This window comes from Calypte anna, chromosome 11, assembly GCF_003957555.1.
Source record: "Calypte anna isolate BGI_N300 chromosome 11, bCalAnn1_v1.p, whole genome shotgun sequence".
Classification (NCBI taxonomy): Eukaryota; Metazoa; Chordata; class Aves; order Apodiformes; family Trochilidae; genus Calypte; species Calypte anna.
In genome coordinates this window covers 16,407,801-16,431,934 of record NC_044257.1, presented here as the reverse complement: position 1 = coordinate 16,431,934, position 24,134 = coordinate 16,407,801, and the positions used below count along the sequence as shown (strand labels likewise).

At 38.3% G+C, this 24,134-nt stretch overlaps 1 protein-coding gene across 1 annotated transcript in view; it reads right to left on the bottom strand.

Moving 5' to 3' along the window:
- The window catches only part of CDH13 (cadherin 13), a 407,424-nt gene that overhangs the window by 11,807 nt on the left and 371,483 nt on the right, over window positions 1-24,134 (bottom strand). Inside the window, exons 11-13 of the mRNA XM_030457618.1 lie at window positions 19,202-19,344; window positions 6,110-6,343; window positions 4,617-4,832 (exon numbers count right to left, since the gene is read on the bottom strand). Of these exons, the coding sequence (XP_030313478.1) occupies window positions 4,617-4,832; window positions 6,110-6,343; window positions 19,202-19,344 (593 nt within the window). The remainder of the gene's footprint in view (window positions 1-4,616; window positions 4,833-6,109; window positions 6,344-19,201; window positions 19,345-24,134) is intronic.

The following is a 24,134-nucleotide window of genomic DNA, read 5'->3' as shown; positions in this document are numbered from 1 at the left end:
TATTATTGGTTTGAGGAAGCAAGATTTATATCACTGGAACTCACTAAATGTCTAAATTGTCACTGCTCGGAGAAGCATAAAATTGCAATTGAAGATTAAAATATGCTAAGACAACCTAATAGGTAAAAAAAAAAAAATAAAATCGTAGTGTTTCACCTACTGGAATTTTTCCTCTGAAGCTTCCCCTGTAAAAACTAAACATTAGTTGAACCCTGAAAAAAAAACCCTACATGATTGTCTAAAACTAAGCCAAGTAGCTCACAATAAAGGCTGAAAACTGAATCTGCAGGTAACAAATCTGCACTTGTAATGGAAAGAGCAATGACCTTAAAGGTCTTTTCCATCTGAAACCTGCTATGATTTGCCTCAGTCTTATGCCATTCCAGAATGCATTGCTTCAGTCCACAGACATTTGATGTTCCTGCACAAATAACAGGATCTACAAGAGCTACAGATGCTTCTGTTGCTTTGAAAAATAAATTAACTAGGAGAAAAAAAACTCTGCAGTTTTAACTCTGGCTGCCTGTTTCCTGGTAAATCCAGACCCACCAGTTTAATGTCATTTGAATTTCTGTGATGGTTTAATAAATACATAATTTTCAAGGGAAAAATAAAAGACATTTTGTCTATTGACCCTGTAGCTGCACTCTTCAAATTAGGAAGATAGTATGGTGGGAAACAGCAGGTACTAAGCCAGGAAAAGTTGGTGGAAATTAATAGGAAGTTTAATTCAAGTGTATCTCTAAGGCCTCATTGCTATCACAGTACAGACATCCGTGTGAGTCTCTGCTTTCCCACACACCTGAGGCCTTTCACCCTCAGTTTCATGAATTAATTTCAACATAGAGACCTCCAGCTTATTTAATTTCTTCATAGCAGTGTTCTCCCCAGAGTCTGCCACCTTACTTTCTGTTCATAATAATGGAATACTTCACTTGTTTCAGTTCAAGTCAATTTACAACTTTGTAGTCTGCTGGTGAGGCTAAAAAAAAGAAGTTTCTTATCAATATTTAACAGTCAAGTAAGATATCAACTATTTTTTCCCAAGCATGAAGTGTTTAAAGACAAGTCTTTTTCTAACAAGGACATTTAAGTGAAATATTATTGTTAATGTGACTGAGTTACTAATGGGATTGTTCTGAATTCTGCTTGTTCAGGACATGACTATTGTGCCCTTGGTTCTTCTTTTAGTCCCTTGATTCAACACATTTGAATATAACTTGGTCTTTTATGTTGGTAGAATATATAATAATATATAATATAAAAGAAGAGATAAAATGCAATTATCATTGCCTGATTATGTAATTAAGTGAAATAATTATGGTCGTATCAAAAGTCTACAATTCAAATGCTCCTTTAAATAACAATGTTAGTATAAATAATTTGTAGTTCATCTGAAGCCCAGTTCTGCCAGCTAGAGTAGTTCTTTCCCAATGTCTCCTAAAGGCCCTGGGATAATTTTTGTTACCAGCTTCATAGGACAATATATGCAAATTTGATTTTTTCTTGATCTTTTTTAGCTTTTTTTGTCTTAGTCACCTGTGTGTAATTAAACTCCTAAAAGTTATAAATCATATTTGAACACGTTGGTCCAACCTTGTCTCCAGTAGTGGCTAGGAGAAGCTGACAGAGGACAAGGTGCCACTACACTGCCTCTTGGTTTAAATGTAAAGTCTGTATGGATGACAGGTAGGACTTAATGTGGAAAGTCTTCTGCCTGCCCACTGTACCCCTTTCCAGCTTGGCTCCAGTGATCCCCAGTGGGAATGAGCCAGACTAAGTACAAAATATGCAAACATGCTCCTTCTTACAATCAACTCTGCATTTACTGTCTCTTAATTCCACCAAACACCTTACTGCTCTGTTGTGGAAAACCAGCAATCTGTCTGTGTGCTTTGGCATATTATATTTTCTATTTCTGGCTAACAAGAGCTGAATTTTTCTTGTTCCAAGTGTATCTACCTTTCCAAGGGCTTCTGGGCAACTCTGCAGCCTGGATCCCATTATCCCTCAGCATCCTGAGCAGCACAGTGGGGCAACTACAGAAAAGGCAAAACTGCTGTTTTTTTGCATGCATTACAGTTTTAATCAGGCTCTTCAGTTCTATGCTCAGGTACTTCAGAAATCTACCACATATGACTTCTGCCATGATTTACAAAAGAGGCACATATTCTAAGTATAGATAATAATTGCACCATTTAAATTATAATACCAAGATGTTTTTGTATGGGGAAAGAGATTCATGCAGGGCATTTTTTTTGCCATGAACAGCTCTTTCACAGGGCTGTCTATCCTCACACCAGATGTCAAATACAAAAAGGAAGTACTTTGGCATGAATAAAGAAAGTTCATTTGACTGAAGGATTTACCTCCCAAGAACAAGAGCTGCATAAAAACAAACACTGGGAGCAAAGTGAGCCATGTAAGGGCTTTTGCAAAAATTAAACTCATAATTTTCCACTAGAAATAGGGTATTTCATCTGTTCAATAAACACTAAAGTTCTCTTTGTTTTTATGGAATCATAAACTTTGATTACTCTGATAAATATTTGGACTATACAAAACATTGCAATGGAACTAAACACAGTTATAAAAAACTGCAAAGGAATTGGGAATGCAATGCTACCAGCACATATTGCAGCAGTTCATATACAGGACCACATTATTTTAACTGGCTCCCAGCCTCAGTCTATCTCCATGTAGTCCAGTTGTGGAATTCAAGCTCTCACTCACAAGTGTGTATAAAACAAACTGTCCCAAAAGGAGAAGTTTCTTTCCCTTTCCCTTCAAGTCACCCACTCTCTCCCTTTTAGTTTTGGTTTTACTGCTCAGCCAGACCAGGACATCACACTGCTGGCAGATTATGTGCAGAATCTTACTCCACTTTGCTTAAATTCCAACTCTCTCCATACTTATGGCAGTGCTCTGAAAGAAAGCAGGTTGCAGAGAGGCTCTAGGCATTTCTGTATTGTTTGACAGTGACAGTGTAAAGATTATTCAGTGCTACTTTTGCAATAGGACAGGGAATCCCTCTCTTGTTCGGAGTACAATGCAATATTCAGATCCCAAGGGCCTATGTACTACCCAGAGGTCAGCTGGAGAAGATCTGATATCAAGAACTTTCCAAAACTTAGAAATGTTTTTTATAATTCAGTGTAAGGCAAAGGATCAGACTCCTTTGGGCACTAGAAAAAAGCTGCATGATTACTTTCAAAAGAAAAAAAGCTTTTCTCTATCTCATTGTATTTTGAGGAGGTGCATTAATGTAAATAAAGTGCAAATTATGTCAGATAAGAAAGTCCAGTGGGGAAAATAATGTCTGGTACAGCACCAGCAACATTTATGAAGAGGTGACAAGAATAGCTTTGAATCAATGGGCTTTTTATATCACTGATGGAGCAGTGTCATGTACTGTCAAAGAATTTTAACATATTGCTTCTAGCTGCTGAAATCTGTGTTTGGTTCCAGCAGACTAAACCCAGAATAACTGAACCAAAGCCAATGGAGAGACTTCAGATGTCACTGATTGGAACAAAGAGTGTGAATTTGCACTTAGCATTTATATAGTCCTTTTCATCTTCAAAGAGCATCACAAACATTAGCGAGTTCAAATTCTCTCACAGTGACCTTCATGCTAACCTTTTGGGATAAAAGCAATACACTATAGGAAGAAAACCTGACAAGATGTGTAATCAAGCATACAGCAAGCCTCAGATGTGTAAACTGTATCTGCCTTGACCTCCATCTCTGCCTTGTGGTAGATTTTATCTCATCAAGACTATAAGGCCTTTCAGCATGGCCTAGGTATTAATTCACCATACAGTGTATTTTACTAACATTTGATGAGGGTAATAATCCTTGAATAATGGATTTACTATCACAGTTATAGGAGACAGCCATCCCTCTCTCACAGATAAGGAACTCAAAGCCATACATCAAACATTTGCTGCAATCTGTCACAGGACAAGTCAAGGACACATCTAGGTTAAACGTTGGGATTCCACAGCTTTGAATTCCTACTCCTCAATCACTCTGGGATTTTTTTTACTCCTTCCAACTTATATTAGGAGTTCTCTGTATCTTTTTCAGGAAGCTTTCTGTCTGTCCTCCAACCCGGACTCTTGAATAAGTTTCTCCTGTTCCAGTTGGTTGTGCACTTTATGAAGAGAAAGAGATTGAAGCAGACAGGACTCATTTTCCTGGTGACCCACAACAGCTACTGATACCAGAACCCCTTTAATCTCCTGGTTCTCTTTTAGGATCGAATTCAAGCAGGGAGAGATGAAAGAAACCATTTCACAAATCTGCTACTACAGCTGGTACTTCTTAGTTCAAAATATATGAACTCTAATTCTTGATGATTCTTCTTAAAATTGTTGCTTCTGTTTCTTAATCTGACAACCAGACATTTGTTGCTGCTTTCTGACTATGAAAACTGTGACCCTGAGTCCTCTCCCTCTTTCTTGTAGCTACTTCCTCAGGAAAAAAACAAAACAAAACAAAAAACACCAGAATACTATGATACCGTTGTATGAATGTAACTTTCCCTTGGTAGGTTTTGTATGTAGCACAAAAATGAGCAGCTAAGTAATAAATAATTACAGGAAAAGACTTACAAAATAAACTGAAGAGTGAAAGAAGAATAAGGGTCATGCTGATATGAAGGGCATCAGTTGCACTGCAGTCCATTTTGGATTTCTTGCAGGAACAGACTTGTAATTTCAGTTCTGTGTTGTTAGTCAGAGGTGGTTTTCCAGAATCTGTCACTGAAATTGGAATGTTGTAATTGGCCTTTTTCAGGTTTTGAAGCAGGATGACCTGGGCATGAGTATCTGCAAAGGATAAGGTGAGAATTAGCAAAAGTGAGTTTGTTTGGAAAGGAAGAGGAATTTGAACAGCATCAGACATGCCACGGGTACTCATGGAAATTAAACAGAAAATGAAGACACTCGAAGGAAAAGATTAAAGAACTGAACTGGAGGTGAGAAGAGGAAGTTATAGTAACTCTTCCATGGGCTGTTTGCTAATTGCAAACATATTCCAAACCCCACCAAAACGACTTCTAAGAGCCCCTGTTGTTTAAGCAAATCATTTGGTCTGCATATTACTGGCAGAATTTGCCTGTGGCAACTGATACACTAATGAAGCACTAAGGCACATCATGCCCAGAACACAGGAGGGAAGAATTGACTTATGTGCAAAAACCCTTGGTGCAAGAAAGTACAGGCAAAGCTGCTTAAGTGCTTCCCCAGATAGACTGAGAAGGCTGTGAAGGGAAGTAAAAGCTCCTTCAAATCCAGAGCTGTTCTTCACCTGAGCAGCAGTGGGTGGTAACAGCTGCTGGTACCCAGGTGAGCGTGCTGACCCTTTTAGGGGTTTAACTGAGCAATGGTTTGATGTTTGGAGAACACAAAAGAAAATTACTTCTCTCCACTTGGTCCTGCAGGCAGGTACAGACATTACATCCATCTTTAGGTTTTTCTAAGACTATGACATAAACTGCTAAAAGATTTGCTAATAACAGAGATACATAATACATGCTAGAGAGCAGACAGAAATGATCTACATTAAAAAGAAATACTCTGTGCCCACAATTTGCCATACAGAGAACCTGCAGTTGCATAGCTTTTGCTTTGATCCTCTTTAACAACAGGGTACGGTTCCAGGGAAGCTTAGTATTTTATTTGTGAAGAGTAAAAATACTTAAAATAAGGAAGTTTTGCTCAAACAAAATACTCCTGCTGTCCTAAGAGCAAAGCTTGTGCATCTCACACAAATTCTATGCCATGAAAAATGGTAATCTTTACAACACTGTAAGTCAGTAGTAGTCTTTCTCTAATGCAAAGCTAGAAAAGTTTGATCAACATAATAAGAAGAGGAAAAATGTTCAGATTTCAGAGAAAATGCAGATCAAGTATTGGTACACCCCACCAGGCAGCTGCTCCAAGCAAAACCAGCACAGTGTGAAGCAGCAAAGAAGGGTCCATCCTGCAAGACTTGCATGCACAATTGCTCCTGAATCCACACTATGGGAAGCCTCAGGGTGAGTATTCTGGGACAGAGAGGTGGGAGGACTAAATGCCCAAGAAAAAAACCCAAACAGACTTACTGTTAAGCTTGGTGATTCTCCACAATTTTTCTGGGCCAGACTGCTTACTCAGTTCGAATTTGAAAGGCTCTGTGTTGGGATGAAGATCTTTGTCTGATGCTCCTAGTACCACTATCCTCAGGTCTTTTGCATCATCACAAACTTTTGCCAGTGTTGGGTAAAGGGATGGGACATTGTCATTGACATCCTCCAAGGTGATGTGTAAAGTTCCTGTACCTGTAGCAGGAGGGTTACCTATATGAAAAAAACCAAACGTGTTTATTAAATCATGCTTCCATAAATGATTGCACCTACATGCTTGCAGCAGGAAATATTTCTTACAGTTCTTACCTTTGTTATATGAAAATTCTTGTATTTAAAAAAATAGAGTCAACTATTCTCAATTAATTACTCTATTATCAGAATGCAGCTTGTCTGATTCCCTACAGTATGGATAATTATTCTAAGAAAATCTCTGGCAGAGGAATATTTTGTAGCTACAATGAAATTAGGACACATATAGATATCTGGGAAAGAATCTGTTCATAAACACATACTGAGAAACACAGTAGGAAACATCCCCTGGATAGAGAGCATGGTATGAAAAGAATGAAGAACAAGGCAAGTAAGAGGAAAAATGACAGCAGAGAAGAATCAATTTGTGTGGTGGGTGCCTATGAACAGAACTGGACCAAATCATTCCTCAGCAGCCCTTAGGGCCACATTTAGTTATGTCAGCAGAAGTGAAACCTGTCAGCATGCAATTTTGGAAAATCAGATCTTTCATTTACCCAGAGCCACCCTGGGTTAGCAGTGGGCTTTCAAGCTTTCTCAAATTATTTGCCAGCTTGTCTCAGCCCTGACCTGAACGAGCCAGCTTCAGAGGCAAGGATGTTGTTTATTTGCCATGGTACCACTTCAAGCCTTGGTGCCAAGGCTGTGACTGACAAAGCAGCCGTGGTGCTGGAAGTGTTTGTCACCAAGGTGTCAGCCAGCTGGGAGCTGGACTGAGACTAGCACCTCATTTCCCAGAGGTCAGAGAGGGGCTGACAAGTGGTAATAACTTTCAGTCACTGCAGATGTGTGCCACGGTTGAGCCAGTAGCCTCCTGCTTTCAGTCTCAAGCTCAGTATCTCATTACAGATCCCTTTGTTATCCCATTTGAACCAATCCCAAAGTTTTCCAGCTGCTTGTTACTTCTTTCATTGCTTTCTGTACTTACTGATGCCTCATTTCAAATGCTGCACTCGGGGGCTGTTTGTGTGACTCGTTTTGCTGGTTCAGTACACAAGATCTATGATCTCTGCACTTCCCTTCCCTATAAACCTTTAGCAGGTAGAAAGGATTCAAAAGGTTGCACTTACCCTGTAAAGCACCAGTGCAATGTGTCATGGTCCTTTTAAGTTTAGCACTGGAAGAGGTGCACTTTAGCATAATTACCTTACCTATAGCAGCCCAATAAACCAGGGAATTATTGCTGTACTGTGAGGTGCATCCTAAGGGAGAAGTAAATACCCTGAGGTCTGGATCTGATAAACTACTAAGTGTAGTAGGGTGCAATTAGTCCTTTCAATAACAAATGTTACTAATGGTGACACTTCATCTGTTTCAGGCACTCATAAATGCATAACAAAGGCAGAATTTTCATAGCCTCCCCACGCGCCTCTTCTTGCACTTTGTCATCAGAAGGGTTAGGGTTGAGTTCTTTTTAATGAAAAAGAAATTATTTTTCACTTTTTATTGGACTAATTGAATTTGCAGAAAGACTCCAATACATTTTTTTGTTCTTGATATATTATTAAGTAAAGTCATACGGCAGAATGGATGAAAAGACATTCGAGTATTTGAAATATGATCATAAAAGACAGCCTTTCATGCACTTAATTAAACTGCTGTCTTTAATTTTAAATGCATTATTTCCACAAGGGACTGATAATGTCTTATGTGCTGCCCTTCTTATCTTTCTCTGAAGTCAGTGATATTAAAATCTGCCTTTTGAAATTAAGAAGCCAACAGCATTATGAATGTACTGTTATTTTGTCAAATGCAGATATGGCTGCATTTTCTCTGCCATGCTAATGTTTCCCTATCTTTGGATGGCTTGTGGGCCATTCAGCTATTACACACAAATAGAGAGAAGGGAAATTGCTTCTGTCCATTTCAATGACTTTTTTTCTGGGTGGTTTGTTGATAATGATTTAAAAAAAAAACCTTCTGGTGATTTATGAAGACCTCCAAAAGAAAAATAAGCAAATATCAAGGTCCTAAACTGACACTTGTTACACACATGTCCTAAAAAATACAACAAAAGATGAATCAAGGCAAAATGGATACAGCATACCCATTGGGAATATATGACTTTTATAAATTTGAGTAGTGTTATGTCTGTGAAATAACCCCAAAATCCCATGATCTCCAGACAGTTTTGGTTTTGAAATGAAGAAATTCCATATCACATTTTAATTCTGAAATAGAACTTCTCTTAATTTGTAATGTAAAACATTGCAGCTGAGAGAGGAATTAATAAGTAAACCAAGACATTAAAGGCTCTGTTGAACAACCCCTAGGAGCAGCTTTTCCAAAAGACCTCACTCAGCTCTCAGCTTCCAGTTTTGTCACCGGACGGAATTGGCATTCTTTTTTTTTTTGACTTTTATGTGCCTTTAAACCTTTATGTCCCTTTAGAACCACTTGGGACAGAGATAATTCCAAGTTCTTGCTAAGGCTCCCAGAAATGGCATAGGTGTGAACATACTACAACAAACATGGGAATGAAACAAGCATTGGTCAGGTGTGTAAAAACCACTAAAAGAGAGACTGAAGGATGACTAATTCCAAACTGGAAGAATCTGGAAGCTTGGTATTCAACCCTGATTTTAATAATCTAGGGAAAGATTAAAACATTAGCAATAATCTTCAACAAGACTGAAATGTAAGATCTTTCCAGTTAGCTAAGGTCTGTGGGAACTTTGGAACTTTGATCAGCAACACTAAAAAAGTACAGAATTATCTTAGAACATGCTGCAATCAAAAAAGTCTGGGTCAGGATTAGTAATTTCTAGAGATCCTGCTAAGAGGCTGCATACAAAGGTTATAATAGCAGTCTCCAGGTAGGTAATAGCTACTGCTGTAAGATGCAACAAGCAAAAAATAGGCTTACAAAAGTAATTCTATTTCATGAATTAGAGAGAGCCACAGAATATGATGGGGTCTATTGTCTGGGAACTGGAATCTGTGATTCCAGGGACTGTTACCAGGAGATACAGACCCCAAATTGGATTTAAGTGCTATAAGCGTAAATGACCACGTTGTTACTTTTAGTTTTAAAATGTTTGAAAAGAAATATTATAGAAACACATAATTTGAACCCTCTTCCACACTTGAATTTTAATGCAAAGCCATGCAGAATTGTGTTAGAATTATCAGTTTGAAGTCTTCTATTATAAGCCCTCTGTAGAAATACACAGCCAAGAAATTTGAAAACTGGGATTCAGTTTTGGTCTAAAAAAATTCCTGTAGGAACCATGATGGCATTTGGACATCTAATTGTTCAAAAGATAGTGCCAATCAGGTATTTAATTTCTTGAAAGATCCCAGTTATGCACAATGATAGCCATTGACTAAGATGACATTTCTCTTAAGTATCAAGACTTGCATAAATGGCATGTCTAACAAGCAATCATATGGTTGAATGGCTGATGATGCATTTAATCTGAGCATAACATTTTTGTGGACATGAAGAGTCATTTCATGTTCCACTTTCTAGTTTTTCTACATAAATGCAGTGCTTTTGTGTACAGATTTCCAATATGGCTGAGCTGTGCTCCGTGAAATTAAAGACAGTATCTGGGCTACTTTGAAACTGAATTAAGACATTCCCAATCAGTACATTCAGAGAGCAACAGCTTTCATTTCTTTGATATGACAGCAGAGTTAGGAATTGCCACACAGCAGGTGAGATTTTCTCATCTGCCTTGCACAATAATGAAGCCAAACACACCCCTAAAAAGTCAGGGAAAGTTGACAACTTAATTTTTGATGGTGTCCAAAGGAAAACTCAGAGTGTGCCTGCAAAACATCCCCCTTCTGGGCATACTGCAAACACACCTGCACTTCTAACTTGTCATCCTGATGTTAGCAGCATAAAAAGCTGAGAGAAGGATCCAGACTGCATGAATAAGTCCAAGATGATTCACTGCATCTTGTGCTGGCATTAGATTAGTCAATGCAGATGCTAATAAGTCTGGAGCCTCAAATCATTAATATGAAAGTTGGTTTTATCTGAAAGCATGACTTTAATGGAGCATTTTGAGTTCATACTTTTTTTCTACTTAACACCTTGTAAAGGAAATTTTGGGGGACACAACAGTGGCTATGCTGGTGTCTGGGACACATTGTCCTACTGCTTGTTCTGCAGTGTCCTTCTCCACTAACTGGAGAATCAGCAACAGAAAGAGTGGAAGAAACAATTTTGGCTTTTCAGTGTTGGAATCACAACATTTATCGTGTTTAGTCACTGTATTCTACTCCAGGAACACAGCTGAGCATGAGGGAAGTTAGGAGGAGTTATTTATCTACACTGAATTGCCAGGGTGCACTTCCAGAAGCTGGTCAGAAACATTGTTCTAAATTGGTAGAGATCTGCAAGATAAAGGAGTTGTTTAAATGCATCTCAAAGTGTAAATGATTCAATGCTTTACGTCAAGTTTTCCCTTTTCAGTTTGCAGCAAATCTCTTGATGAGCCTCAATAACCCTGATTACATTTGCCAAGCATTCAAAACCATATTCAGAATTCGGAAAATGTACAGATTTGGACATCTGAGATTGTGGTGAGTTTAGATTGTCCTTGAAAATGAAGATGCAAATTCCTTAAAAGAGTAGAAAGAAACGTAAGAACCTTCCCAATGTAAAACACTTGCTTGAACATTGCTGCTTAAAACATAAATCCTATTCTTTGTCAACAGACTATCCAAAACCAAAGAATTAAACTGATGTTGTCCATCCTACCTCAAAATTTTTGAGTTCTGAAATTCTGACAACTACTTTGCAATAAATGATATATATTTTATATTTTTTCTCCTTTAGAATTGGTTATTTAAAATATTTTCATGTAATATTTGAAAGATATTATAATAAAAATAACCAGATATAATAGGAATATTTATTCTGGTGAAAAAAATTTCAGTTAAATTAGTTAGAACACCAACAGAAAATCCTCAAGAACTATTTTCCCTTTTACTTTGAATCTTTTTTTTTTCCAGTTTGATACCAAACTTGACTTGATCTAAATTAGAACAAGTTGCACAAGGGAGAAAAAAGATTATCAAACACAAAAAAATACATTTCCACATGCTGTGTGAAAATGAGCTTGGAATAAATCAGATGAAAGTCCCTTTACTGGTAAATAATATGATTTGTTTAGTGGCACAGCACAGGAATAAAGCATTGATAATCAAGTAACAAGAAAAATGCCAGACACACGAATCATAAGGTGTTAAGACAGGGAGAAAAGGAGACTGTTTCCACTTATATTTAGAAAGTTCACTTAATGGTATCAAAAGCTGAATGTAGGAAATCTTTCCTATTTAGATCTCTAATGGTTTATATCTTGGTCATTACAGCACAGCAATATTTATGTAAATGCTTTTATATAACAAAATCTAATTAGAAACAAATATGAAAAAAAAAAATAAATTGAATTTGAGCTATTATACGTCAGAGACCTTGGATTCTGGCAATATTTATCATATTTCCAAAGAGGAAAAATCAGCCATTCTAGAGAACCCAGCTGCCACACAGATCTAAGCCACAGAAGTGCTGGAAGCCAGAACAGATTTTGGGAGGAAAGGAGCATGAACTGTCCCTTTCCACATGCTCACTATGAATGGCAAAAAGACTCCTCTGCATATTTCTTCTTATTAAATTAAGCTTCCAGCACCATCAAATTAATACATATGATCTATGCCTTTCTATGCCATGATGCAGAAATTACAAGACCATTTAACTCCTAGAGCAAGCACTCTTATACATTGCTGTATAGATTTCCTCTCAAGCTGGCAGAGCAGAAATTAATTTATTCTAAATTTTACTAGAATATTTATGGTTTACCATTTAGCAGAAGTTATTAATCCGTTTATACTATCACTTCTAGAACCCAGAATGCTCAATTCCTACTTTTTTGTCCTGCTTCCACTTTTTTTTTTTGCTGGCTACCAAAGTTACAGAGCCACAAAATGAGTGAACAGTTAAAGTACGAGCAATTTTTCTTCTTATTTGAGCAGGAAAAAAGCCTTTGAGAATGGAGGCTTGATAATTTCTGGCACAATTACCTTTTCTCTGAACCATAATGAGTAAAATCTTATCTCTTAAAACTTCTATGAACTGCATTTGAATCACATTCATATTGAGGTCAATTTGGAACAGCAATGATGCCCACGGAATTTCTTTCATTTTTACTCCCATGGAACTGACTGTAACATGTAGAACCTCCCACCATCTCTCCTTGGAAATACATTTTTTCACCAATTTCTCCATTTGCAGCATAACATCTGCCTAAAGGAGAATACATCAAGAGGATAAAGAATGGAAAGAGCATTCCAGAAGTTCCCAAAGTGTTTGGAGGGATCCATGCAGCCGGACTGCGCAGCACATGGTGAAGCTAAGTAACATGTTCTCTCTTTAAATTAATACACTTCAAATCTGGACTAAGATATAATGCTTCATGCTTTCTGATGATTCTGCTAGGAAAATCTAAACGTGTTTCTCTCTCCTTCCTCATGTGGGTTTGGTTTTTCCCTCCGTGTGCTGTTTTCCTAATCCAAATGTGGCAAAAATCCCATGGGGGCAGACGTACTCCATCTACATTTTGTGTTCAAGCTGAACTACACTGATGGCTCCAACAAAGTAAACAGAACCATGAGAGTGGGAAGATACCAAGATTTGGGTTTGCTGCTCAGAAGCTTTGAATCTGGGCTCATAAATGCCATCTGCTGCCATTCCCTAGAAAAGAGGTCCCAGCTTTCTCATGAGTTGAAATTTCGGATGCAATTTCCGTATGTATTGGCAGATAGATATTTTCCCAAACTTATCAAATAGTCCCTTAAATGTTACAATCTTTCATTCATTCACTCAAATAATGTATGCAGATCCTATTTTTGAGTAATTACATTTCAAAAGAGCACAGCTCTTTCAGCATAACAAATTGCTCCTGACATGCGCCATCCGTCTTAAATACTGTTTTCAGCATTCTAATTTCTTTTTCTAATCATGAGTCTGTGATGACAAATTAAAACAATATTTTGTGTGCAATTCATATTTTACAGAAATTTAAAATGGCAAGAAAAGGATGAGCATTCAATTTATTTTCTTTTCTCAATTAATACAGCAATTAAGATAAGGGGTATAAAGCTGGCTTAATTGGGTTGCCATGGTAACTAATTGCCTGATTTCCTCAAAAATAGCATGTTTTAGGTGGAATCAATCTGTGGTAATGTAATTATGTCCATCAAGAAGCAAGAAGACAGGTTAGACACATGTAAGGAAAAGTTCTAATTGCAAATTGTTACACATCTCTCACTCCAGGCTTTTCTGGATGTTGTCTGTTGCTGTTTACTACTCATAGTACAGAATAATAATTTTTTTTTCTAATGATTAGGCAGGTTGACACGTGCACAGTATATGAGATTTGACATTGCTTGAGTGTAGTTCAGCTGGTCCTTGGAAAGAAGGCAAAAAGGTGAAAACCAGACAGACCCTTCCTCAGTTCATCCTCATTTTGCTTGGCAATGGTGCTGCTCAGCTGGCTCATCAGGCATCTGCAGCTGCCTGCAGATACAGAAGCAATATCTAATTGTTTGGGGCTTGGTTTTGGGGTTGTTTTTTTTTAAACATTTGCTAGTGTAGCTCAAGGCAAATGCTGAAATGACACCAAACTAGAATCACACCTTTTTAATGTTCTCCCTCCATATCTCTTAACCTTTTCCCTGCTCAAATATAAATACTGCATTAAATAGGGGTTACAGCTCCTGGACTTATTTCCTGCCCTCAGTCCTGCTGTTGGACACCTTGCCAGGGACTGGGGGCTGCTGTGCAAATGCTCATGGTGTCACCCACTGGGGGTTGGGGATGTCACCTGGGGACCAAAGCACCTTCAGAAAAGATAACAGCTGTTCCTCACTCACACACTGGTGCTGTGTGAAGCAGTGCTGTGATTTAGTGCCTTCAAAGCTACATCATTTAACATTCTGAACACTTAACTCCATCTCTAAGTATCTTTAACATCTGGAAGAGATGATGGATTTTAATGGCATTTCTCCTCCTCTATGTTTAACGTAGTAAAAAGTACTTATTTTCCCAAGTTTTGTCTCAGTAGTTCCCTGGTGATGAAAATAGGAGGGGAGGAAGGAGATGCTCTGATGCTGGAGGAGAGGATCTGTCTCTGGGAGAACTTTGCATGGGTGGGATAGCACCAGGGGGACATGAGAAAAGTGCAGCTGATGACTGCATTTAACCAAAGCAGCAAAACTGGGTCCCAGTGTCAGCACTCCTCACCAGCAGCTGACAAGCTGTTTTTTCCTCTGTCAGGCAAATAAGTTGTTTTTCTTCTTAAAAGGTAGAAAAAGTGCCACAATGGGGATGTCAACCAAGGTATCCTGAACCTCCACAGTAACATCAGTGATTATTGCATAGCTGAGGTAAATATGGATGAATTTTGTTATTCATACCTCCTAAGAGAAAAGGAGAAAGCAATTAGAGCTTTCTTAGAGTTCATCTATTTTCCAGATATTTTTTAGCTTCACCTCCAAAATTTCCATGGTTTTCTCCTCCTTTGCTGTTTCTAAATTGTGACTCAGGCTCTCAGAATACAGAGGGGGAAAAAGGCCATTCCTGGAGAGGTTTTAGCATAAATGACATTATGAGAAAAACATGCAGGTAGTTGGCTTGGTGAGAATCACCCCAAATACTCCAGTGTGTAATAGAAGCTGTAGAATAACAGCAGAGCATGGGCATGCAGCAAATCTGGCAGATCTGTTCCAAGCATGTCTGTATTTGCCATCTGTGTGTTTTACTCCCTGAAATTGCACACTTGTGATATTGCATCAGTCCTAGAGATTAGAATGCTAAATTCAGGAAATGAAACTATCACCATTATTGGCAGTTTTATTAATCAAATGAAACCTCTGCTGTTTTCCCAGGTTGCATAAACCTGACTTTGTCCCATTATGAGCTCATTCTCAGATTAAACACAGTTCCTGACAGTTTAATATGTTAACTCTGCTTCATGATATTTCCTACCAGTGTTTAATTTCTTCCTTAATAGACCAGAGGCCTCATGTCCACAGAGGTCTTTAATAAAAAGTTTTAAATTCTGAAGACATTACCTTGACCTTTACTGAAATCAAAAGGACAGAGAAAATTAGGATATTCATTCCAAAAACTCCTTTTTAAAGTCAAATTTCCCCAATAAAAGGTCAGACTTTATTACCTGTAAAATTAATACTGTGTCAATCAAATTTGCTTCAATTATGTTTGGGAAGGAACAAGAACTGTTTGGATAAGAAATTGCATAATTCATATTTAACAACCTTTCTCTGCAGTTAATTTGATAATGCTGAAAAATAATATAATGAAGTTGAAAAATAATACTGTAAACAACTAAATTATTTCCAGTAGGACTCTTTTCCACAGTCCATTCATGGTTACTGTCCTACTGGTAAAGAATACTTATGTGATTTACTGAAAAAAAAAAAAAAGATAAATAAGTGATGGATTTAATATAAAGAATTACCAAGCATGAAGCTCCTGGTTTGACTTCTGAGAGAAATCTTCAGCATTAAATAAAAAAAAAATGCCCTGGCATTTGTCCCTGGCATTGAAGCATCACACCACAAAGCCAGTGCTGAACCCAATGACAGATTCTCTGTTAATATCAGTGAAAGGGGAGGAAAAAAGTAGCACTGTGGGTTTTGTTTTCAGCTGTCTTCACTCTTCACCAGAGGATAACAAGTGAAAGTAAGGTCATTTTAAAAAGAGGTCATCATGGAACAGGATGGGACATAAACATCTTTTCTGTAGTTCTGTAAACTCTATATGCCACAAATACTGACAGAGAACACTTCTATTCACTGGTTTAGTGTATATCTAAAGTCCTATAGCAAGGTCTAAGGTCCAAGATTTTGTTTGATTTTGGAACCTCACTTTTTAATAAATATTATTAAAAATTAGTGCCCAGCTCACAGACCCCCTTTCCTGATAAGCATCTTGGTTGCAATCCCTTAGTCTGGCAATTTTAACACTGATGAAACTCCTCCTTGTGCTGCTGGAAACTGACCCTGGGGAAGGTTGTAGGATTGGGTGTAGTTGATGTGGCCTCTAACTGAGCTGCCTCGAGGTCTCTCCAGCACCAGTATGGTGCTGGGCCTGGACTGGGATGCTCTCTGTGACTTTTGGAGCTGTGTTGGGTGCCAGGCCACACAGTTCCTCTGTGCAATGGGATCCTACCTGAGCTCTTCTGTGCTCCTTAGTTAAGGAAAGGAAAGTCTCAGGCAGCTCAGGCTTCCCCATGTGCCAACACATCTCAGATTTGATTTAGAGAAGAAATGATAGGCCAAAGGAAATAATAACCTACACTGAGTGTTTTCCAAAAAATTATCTCTGATTAAGTATGGAGGTTTTTTTCTGCTGGCCCAGAAGTCTGTTAGCCCAGGCAAATGACTTGGGCTATTGGAAAAGCCTCTGAGTTTTCCATTTACCACCCTATCTCATTGGGCAGTCCTTAATCCTGCCTTTGGCTGCCCTCTCACATAAAAGTCCTTCCCCTGTCCACTGGCATTACATTAGGCTGCACTTACTAACCTGAATAAATAGATCTGCAGTTTGTGGACAATGCTGTTTTAAAGAACATGCATGAAGTTACATTCAAGCTGATTTTTTTTTTCCCTTTTTAAGTTAACCAGCTTTTAAAGTCCTGTAAGAATTCTCTATTCATTTCATGTTATTCTACCACAATTTGGCTTGTCATCTACTGTAATATCCCTTTTCAAGACAGACATTAGGCTAGGAAAATGAAGTGGGTTTCACAGCTTTGCTCGTTAGCATTAGCAGTGGCCTGGAAATAAGTTGGGGAACACCTTCTAGGATATTATCAGTCCCAGTCAAAACTGCAGGGGAAAAGGCAGCCCCCCAAAAACCTACCCACTGAAATAAATGATAAAACTTCCTGGGCAGCACCCAGATAACTGAATGGCAGCCCCAGAACCACTGCTCAGCTGGACCCGGCCTGGCCTGGCCCTGCCTGATGCAGAACTGTGTCCCCAGCATCCCCCAGCACTGCTCTGCTGGCTCCCTGTGACCAGAGGGGACAATCTGGGTGTGACTGAGGATGAGTCTGGGGCTGCAGCTGAACTTCTGTTCTTCTCAAGTCCCACAAATTACATTCTCATAGATTTAGATTTATACACACCAGCAGATAATTTTTCCAGTTCCCAACCTGCATGTTTCACAAGCTGTTTGGTAATTTATCCAGGGGTGATCCAAACCACAAGGTTAACATCAGCTATTTACATTCTGCTTTTTATTGCTACTTGCACCCGTGGCTGAGCTACACAGAGTGAAGTAACACAGTACTCCTGAATGATCATTATTAACACCTTAGCATGGCAGTACTAAATGCACACATGTGGTTTCTAATTGCTTTGTTTAACAAAGTCAATCATGGTGGAGTGGATTTGCTCCTGTGGTCACACAGCTACAAATAAACACAGTAACAGCCACTTGAATCAGATGCTGACTCTGCCTCAACTGAACAAGATTCCTTTAGCTCATGTTACAGAACTTCTCTTGAGCTCCTGTTCAGCAGAGACACCTTGCCCTTGTTTTTCCAGAATGGAAAATAAATCTGGGAATCAAGAGGAGTCACCCAGCAGTGAGGTTCTAGGCTTAGGATAGATAAACAATGCTTGTTCCTGCAATAAGCTCAACATCCAGCTTGAACTCAAAAATCAACTTTCATCCACACTGGTATCCAGGGCTGGAAATATCCTCCTCTTCTATCTATTGTCTTGGAGGATATTTGACTCCACCTTTACAACATATGCAAATTTCCCTTTTGATAATGCCCCAATAATATTATCCTAAATTTTTACTTTCATTATAAGATGTTATTTCCCAGTGTACCAGATTTTAAGATGCATTTTAAACATACTTATCCAATAGCAAGTAAAAGACAGAAATAAGTTTAGCCCTACATGTTTTTCCTGGAAATTTCCTAAGAAAAATATGTATATGAATATCTAAGTAAATCACCATCTCAGCAGAATTTTCTTTCATACTTAAGCCATATTTTCTTTCTCCTGTCAGGGCCTGCAAATGTTCCCTGAATCTTGTGGTTACAAAAATGTAGAATTATTCTCCTAAAAAGAACATTTTACAATTCATCACCAGGGCTAAACCAGCTGCAGCCATGGAAAAGCATTAGCATATGAACTGTTATACTACAGAGAAATCTTTTATTTATATTGTGCCTTTAGCTGTGGAGATTTGGAATGTTCAGGATTTTCTCTTTCTTCCTCTGCTCCAAAGCCATTCCATTCACTGAGTTTTCACTAGATAGGTTAAGTTTGATTGTATATGACAGAAGGAACTTTAATCCACAAAATATGGAAAAAAATATTACAGTTTAACAAGGATTTTTACTCGTGTTTTTATTGTCTCTGTCATTGTATTGAGCAGAATAGAATTCAGCATTACCAGGGATGAGTTGTTATTGGTATTTAGGTGCCTTAGGCTTACTGACTGCTCAAATATTATGAAGAAATTAAGCCTGATAAAAATGACTTATTTCTTTCCAAGAACATTGATAAACTATGCATCTAGCATTAAAATCTCAGTGTAAAAATAAATGTGAGTCAGACCCTTAAATCAAAGCTGTCCCAAGTCTGACATTTTAAGTGAATTCCTCCAAATTCTCTTTGTCACAATGACCTCTAATACCTTTAGGTGGCCTCCTTGCCAAGTGCTGAAGCATTTGCTTTACACAAGCACCTTTCAGAGCAATCTCAGGCAGGGAAAAAAGTTTTATACCCCAATGAATCTGATCAGTAATAGTTACTCACCACTGTCTATTGCCAGGAAGAGAGCAGTGTACACGTTGTTCTGGACGTAGGGAGATTCCCGATCCAGGACAGCAGTGGTGCCAATGGTACCATTGGTAGGGTTGATTTCTAGCCAGCCTGCTGGATCCTTGTAAACAGAATACCTAAATAAAAATATGGAGTTTGTTAACAAATTAGATACCTAGACATAAAACTATTACATTACTGCAAGTGATACTTGTTGTACTCGTTGGCTTTCATGGGTTGGATCTCTTAATACTGAAAGTATTGATTTCAGCCTTGTCCCTTTGAGATAGTTCAGTGTTGTTAGGCTTACCTGAGAAATGGAGATACAGAGAGAGGTCTGAGCTCAATTTCTTTGGACACGTACATCCCAAAGCTGTGTACATTATGTAGGATCTGTTTCCTTCTGCTAGAGTACCTGAACACTGTCAATGGATCTCTGCATCAACACTGGTATTTATGGACTTCATGAATCCTCTCATAGTCCTCCTTTTTCCAAACTCAAAGTTGTGCTGGACTAGGAGTTTTTTTTTTTATTATTATTTTTGGAGCTTTTTATTTTTTTCTTACAAATAGTGATTCTGGGTGAGGCTGGGAATGTATTAAGTTGTAGGGTATGGTAGCAAAAAGAGTTAAACTGGTAATTCAGTAGTTCTAGCAGGAGCTGGGTATATGCAGCCCAGGTTCACATGCATTTGTTCTGCAATCTGTGATCCATAGTTTCCTGCCCCCGGTTTCAAATACGTGCTCAGAATCCTGGAATAATTCAACCACATACATGTTGTCTAAAGAAAGGTTTGAAAAGATCTCTCAAGCTCCCTCAATATGAGAAGTCACTGTTGTGCTTTCTTTGCATTAATCAGCACAAATATTTTCACCCTGATGGAAATGCTTAGAGAGACTGTAGAGTTTATGCTTGAAGAACTGCCCTACTTGACTGAAGTAATAAACATAAGAATGTTCATGATTAGGCCCTAATTCTCTACTAAAATACATTAAGTAATATAACAACACAAAGCTGAATTCCCTGGTACCAATTTCCCACTCCAATGAAATGTGTTAATATTTTAAACCACCAGTGCAATCATATAATCAATACTTAGTATAATAACCTGTTCATATTTTTTTTAGTAGTGAATTGTTATAGACCATAAACAGCCATACAATCTTCTACAGACATTTTAAATTATAAATAATTGACATGAAACCTGTTATTGTTTAATGAGTGTGTGCCTAACCAGTGCCTTATAGTGGCATTCATCTGAAAGGAGTCTCATGTGGTAATGATGCCAGAAATAATCAGGGCAACTATTTTTAGAAGGAGTAATGAAAAATAAAAAATTGTTAGGGGGTAAAAAAAGCAAAAATAAATTAAAGGGCAGTTGCTAGATAAGAAAGAATAAATTCCAGGCCAACAGAGATAGTCTCACTGAATGCTCATTTCAGAGCTGTCAGATGTCCAAGATGGCCTTTAGCAGAATTCAGGCAGCAAATTTTGCTGTGTTTGAGCAGTGGACCTGATCATAGGCTGAAGGTAAAAGAAAAAACAAAAGGAAATTACTTGGGGCATGGTTTAAGTTTAAATTCCATCATTAAAAGACTTGACTGAACTGAGAAGTGGAACTCTGCTGTCCCTCAGCTTAGGAACTTCACTATTTCAAACAATTCCATGAGAAGGTGTTAATCAAAGATGGGGTTTTGCCAGGGAATAATAAATTTGGGGTATAGACATCATAATATTCAGCAGGAAGAAGACTTAACTGTTAAAAAGGGTAAATTTCCAGGCCAAATTGCTTTCCTCATGCCCAAATGGGGCAGTGCACACACCAGTTCTCATGCCTGAGAAATCCAGGACAGAACCAAAGACATTTTCCCAAAAGAGACCAGGTATCCATGATAACTGGACTAGCTGCAAGCAGAGCAAGACTTGAATTTATGCCTTAGAAAGCACAAGGCTTCAGAATCTCTACAAATTTGCCATGTGGCCAACAGGTCCCTTTAAATAAACTATTCTGTAGGTCGACCTTATACTTCAAAGATTGATAACTCTTGTTTCAAAAGGATGATAATCTAAAGAAAAATGCTGAGCTTTATCTTTGAAAAAAGAAAACTGCTTCTAGCAGAAAGCCTTCTCTTATTCATCAGAGAAATAACCAAAAAATAACCAAAAAAGCCATCAGTAGCCTCAAAATTTCTTTGTTGTACCTCCAGGGGAAGTGTCATTATCCTACAGCCAGTGACCATGGCAATTTTCTGAGGTGGTGACAGACAATGCTGCCCCCAGGACTGCTGCTCTGTACCAAGACTTTGCTCCAGGATAATATTGCATGGAAAATTCCTCAGGGCTGCTGAACCAGAGTGACTTCTCCATGGTACGTAGGAACACACAGCTGCTCAGGCACCCCGTTTCAGAATCAAAAATTCAATACATACATGAAAAATCCCACATTTTTAGTAGCTGTCATTTTGTTATAATAGCAACAAATTCTGAAAATAGAACCTTTTAAAATTTTGGAGGAAAAAAGGCAAATACTGAAAACACTTGGCTTATAGATGCTTCCACAAAAGTCACTCAGAGTTTCATCACTGGTTTCCCCAGCAGCAGAAATTATCCCTTGGGAAATATGGAGAAAAAGAAAATCAAAAGACAACTGCTAGTGCTCCGTGAGACATTCCATCAACCCAACATGTCCTTTGACTTAATAACCATTTGAACATCAATCAATACCTGAGCTTTATCTCCCATACAACTGAGATACTAAAACAGGAACAACGCAGATCATTATTTCATTTCACTTCTTGGTGATTTTTTTAGTGTTGTTTTTACAACTTTGCAACAAAGGTATGCACAAAAATATGAACGAGGGCAGCCTAAACAATTCCTAGTCTATTGTAAAACTGCAAATTCTCAATTAACCCCAAAACAATTTACAAAGATTCGACACTTCTGAAGTAATGAGAATTTAAAATGGATTGTATTATCTTCCCTGATTGCTCTGCAAAGCACTGTTGGCTGTGCAAATAAAAAACTGAATTGTATAACCTGTGATTTGGCACAGGATATTGTAAAAGTAGTACTTTGTCATTCCCACCACATTTTTTACTTATTGCAAGAGTATATTGCAGTACAGTTAAGATGATTGTTCTCTGCTCATTTTATTTTTTGTTAAGGCTCTGAAAGCAAAAGGTTTAGAATAGGCTCATTAAGAAAAGCACTATAAAACCCAGAAGTATAGAATACAAAGCTTCACTTCCCAAATTTGACTTCAGTGGGATTTGCTGATTGCACAGCAGTTTTGAAAATCAGACTATGTTTTTTTAGCTGGTTAAAACGTGAGCCTGGGTGTGCCTCCTCAGCCTGAAAATCAGAAGCAGTTGCTGTGTCTGTAGGGCTGTATCCAGGACTAAGTTCTCTGGTGTGCCCCTTACTCTTTGTTTTGGACTTCCTCTACATTTCAGTTGTGAAATTTAGTGCTTCTTTTTGGTGTTTACTTCATTGTTGTGGCCTTATTTATATATATATATAAATATATATATATATATTTTTATATATATTTTTAAAGCATGCCAATAGCTTCCAGTTCCCAAGGGTTTATATGACACCAGGCATGGGCAGATGGGTATGATATTTTGATATTTTGATTGTGACCTCCTTGCTCTAGGTTCCTGTCCTTGCATCTATCAGCCAAGTATGGCAAAGAAAGGAATAAAAAAATCTAATTCCCCTTAAACTGGAAATTGTCTGCTGCAAAGTTTAAGTCTACACCTTAAATATAGACCTAGAAACAGATGCAGAGTGGGTATAGATGCAGAACAAGAGAACACAAATTGAAATATTCACTTGGGCTCTTTGATGTACAACTGAAATAAAATAGCAAATCCATGGAAATATTTTTAAATTTATAAATGGCATCTTTCCCTTCCTGTAAAACAGGAAATTTATTCAGAGAACCCCTCCTGGGCTTGCCAGCAGGCAGAGGTGCTGGTGCTGTCAGCTTGATCAGCATACAAGTTCCTTGCACAGAAGTGATGAGAACACGGACACAGAAATCCAACCAGAGCCCCAACCTTACACTGGCCACAGACAGAATTTCTCAGCCAAAAATGCAGAAGCCCAGGATGTCACAGGAGGCCAGGCAGGCACTGAGTCAGATGCCACTCTTGGCAAGGACCTGCAGAGCTTGCTGGCTGCCAGGCTTTGCCCATGGGGAGTGGAGGGGTCTGGGCTCTGAAGCTTGAACAGAAAGAGAAGTCAGGAAAAATGCAGCAGGGCCAAATCTGTGCTGAATTTGGCAGCTGGGCAGTGTGGAGGGGTCACCAAAGGGCACTTTGCAGCCTTGCACTGCTCAAGGGGTGTTGTACAGAAACTGCAGGGCCAGAAGGATGCAGCAGAAAAGAAGTGGCAATGGAAATGGCCCCAGGAAATACCTGGCTGATTCTGCACTTGAGCTTGGCAGAACTGGGCAAGAGATTCTAGGCTGATCTGGCTGAAGTAGGGCTTGGTGAATTGGACTTTGGGTCGTAGCTCCATCCCAAGGGAATTTTGGGAGGCTTTTAATTCATGTTGTGCCCTCAACTCCACTTAAAAGTGGTGAGGATGTGTTTCTGCCTTGCAAACTATTAAGAGGATAAAATCTATAAATGTTTCAAGAGGACTGAGAACATAAAGCAATGAGGGACATCAAAAGTACCATGAGAGACAGAATAGAATAATTTATATAGATTTCTAAAGAAAAATATTTACTTTTTTTTTTTTTTAACTATGCTTAAAGTAGAGTTTAACCCAGGTGAGTAAAAATTCTTGTTCTCTGTAATACATACATGTGTATGTGTGTGTACACTTACTGGTCAAGGATGAAACTCAAAGTGTCAAAATACTAATGGTAACCCTTTTCAATTTGTTTGCCAGGAGTCAGTATCAGAACCATAA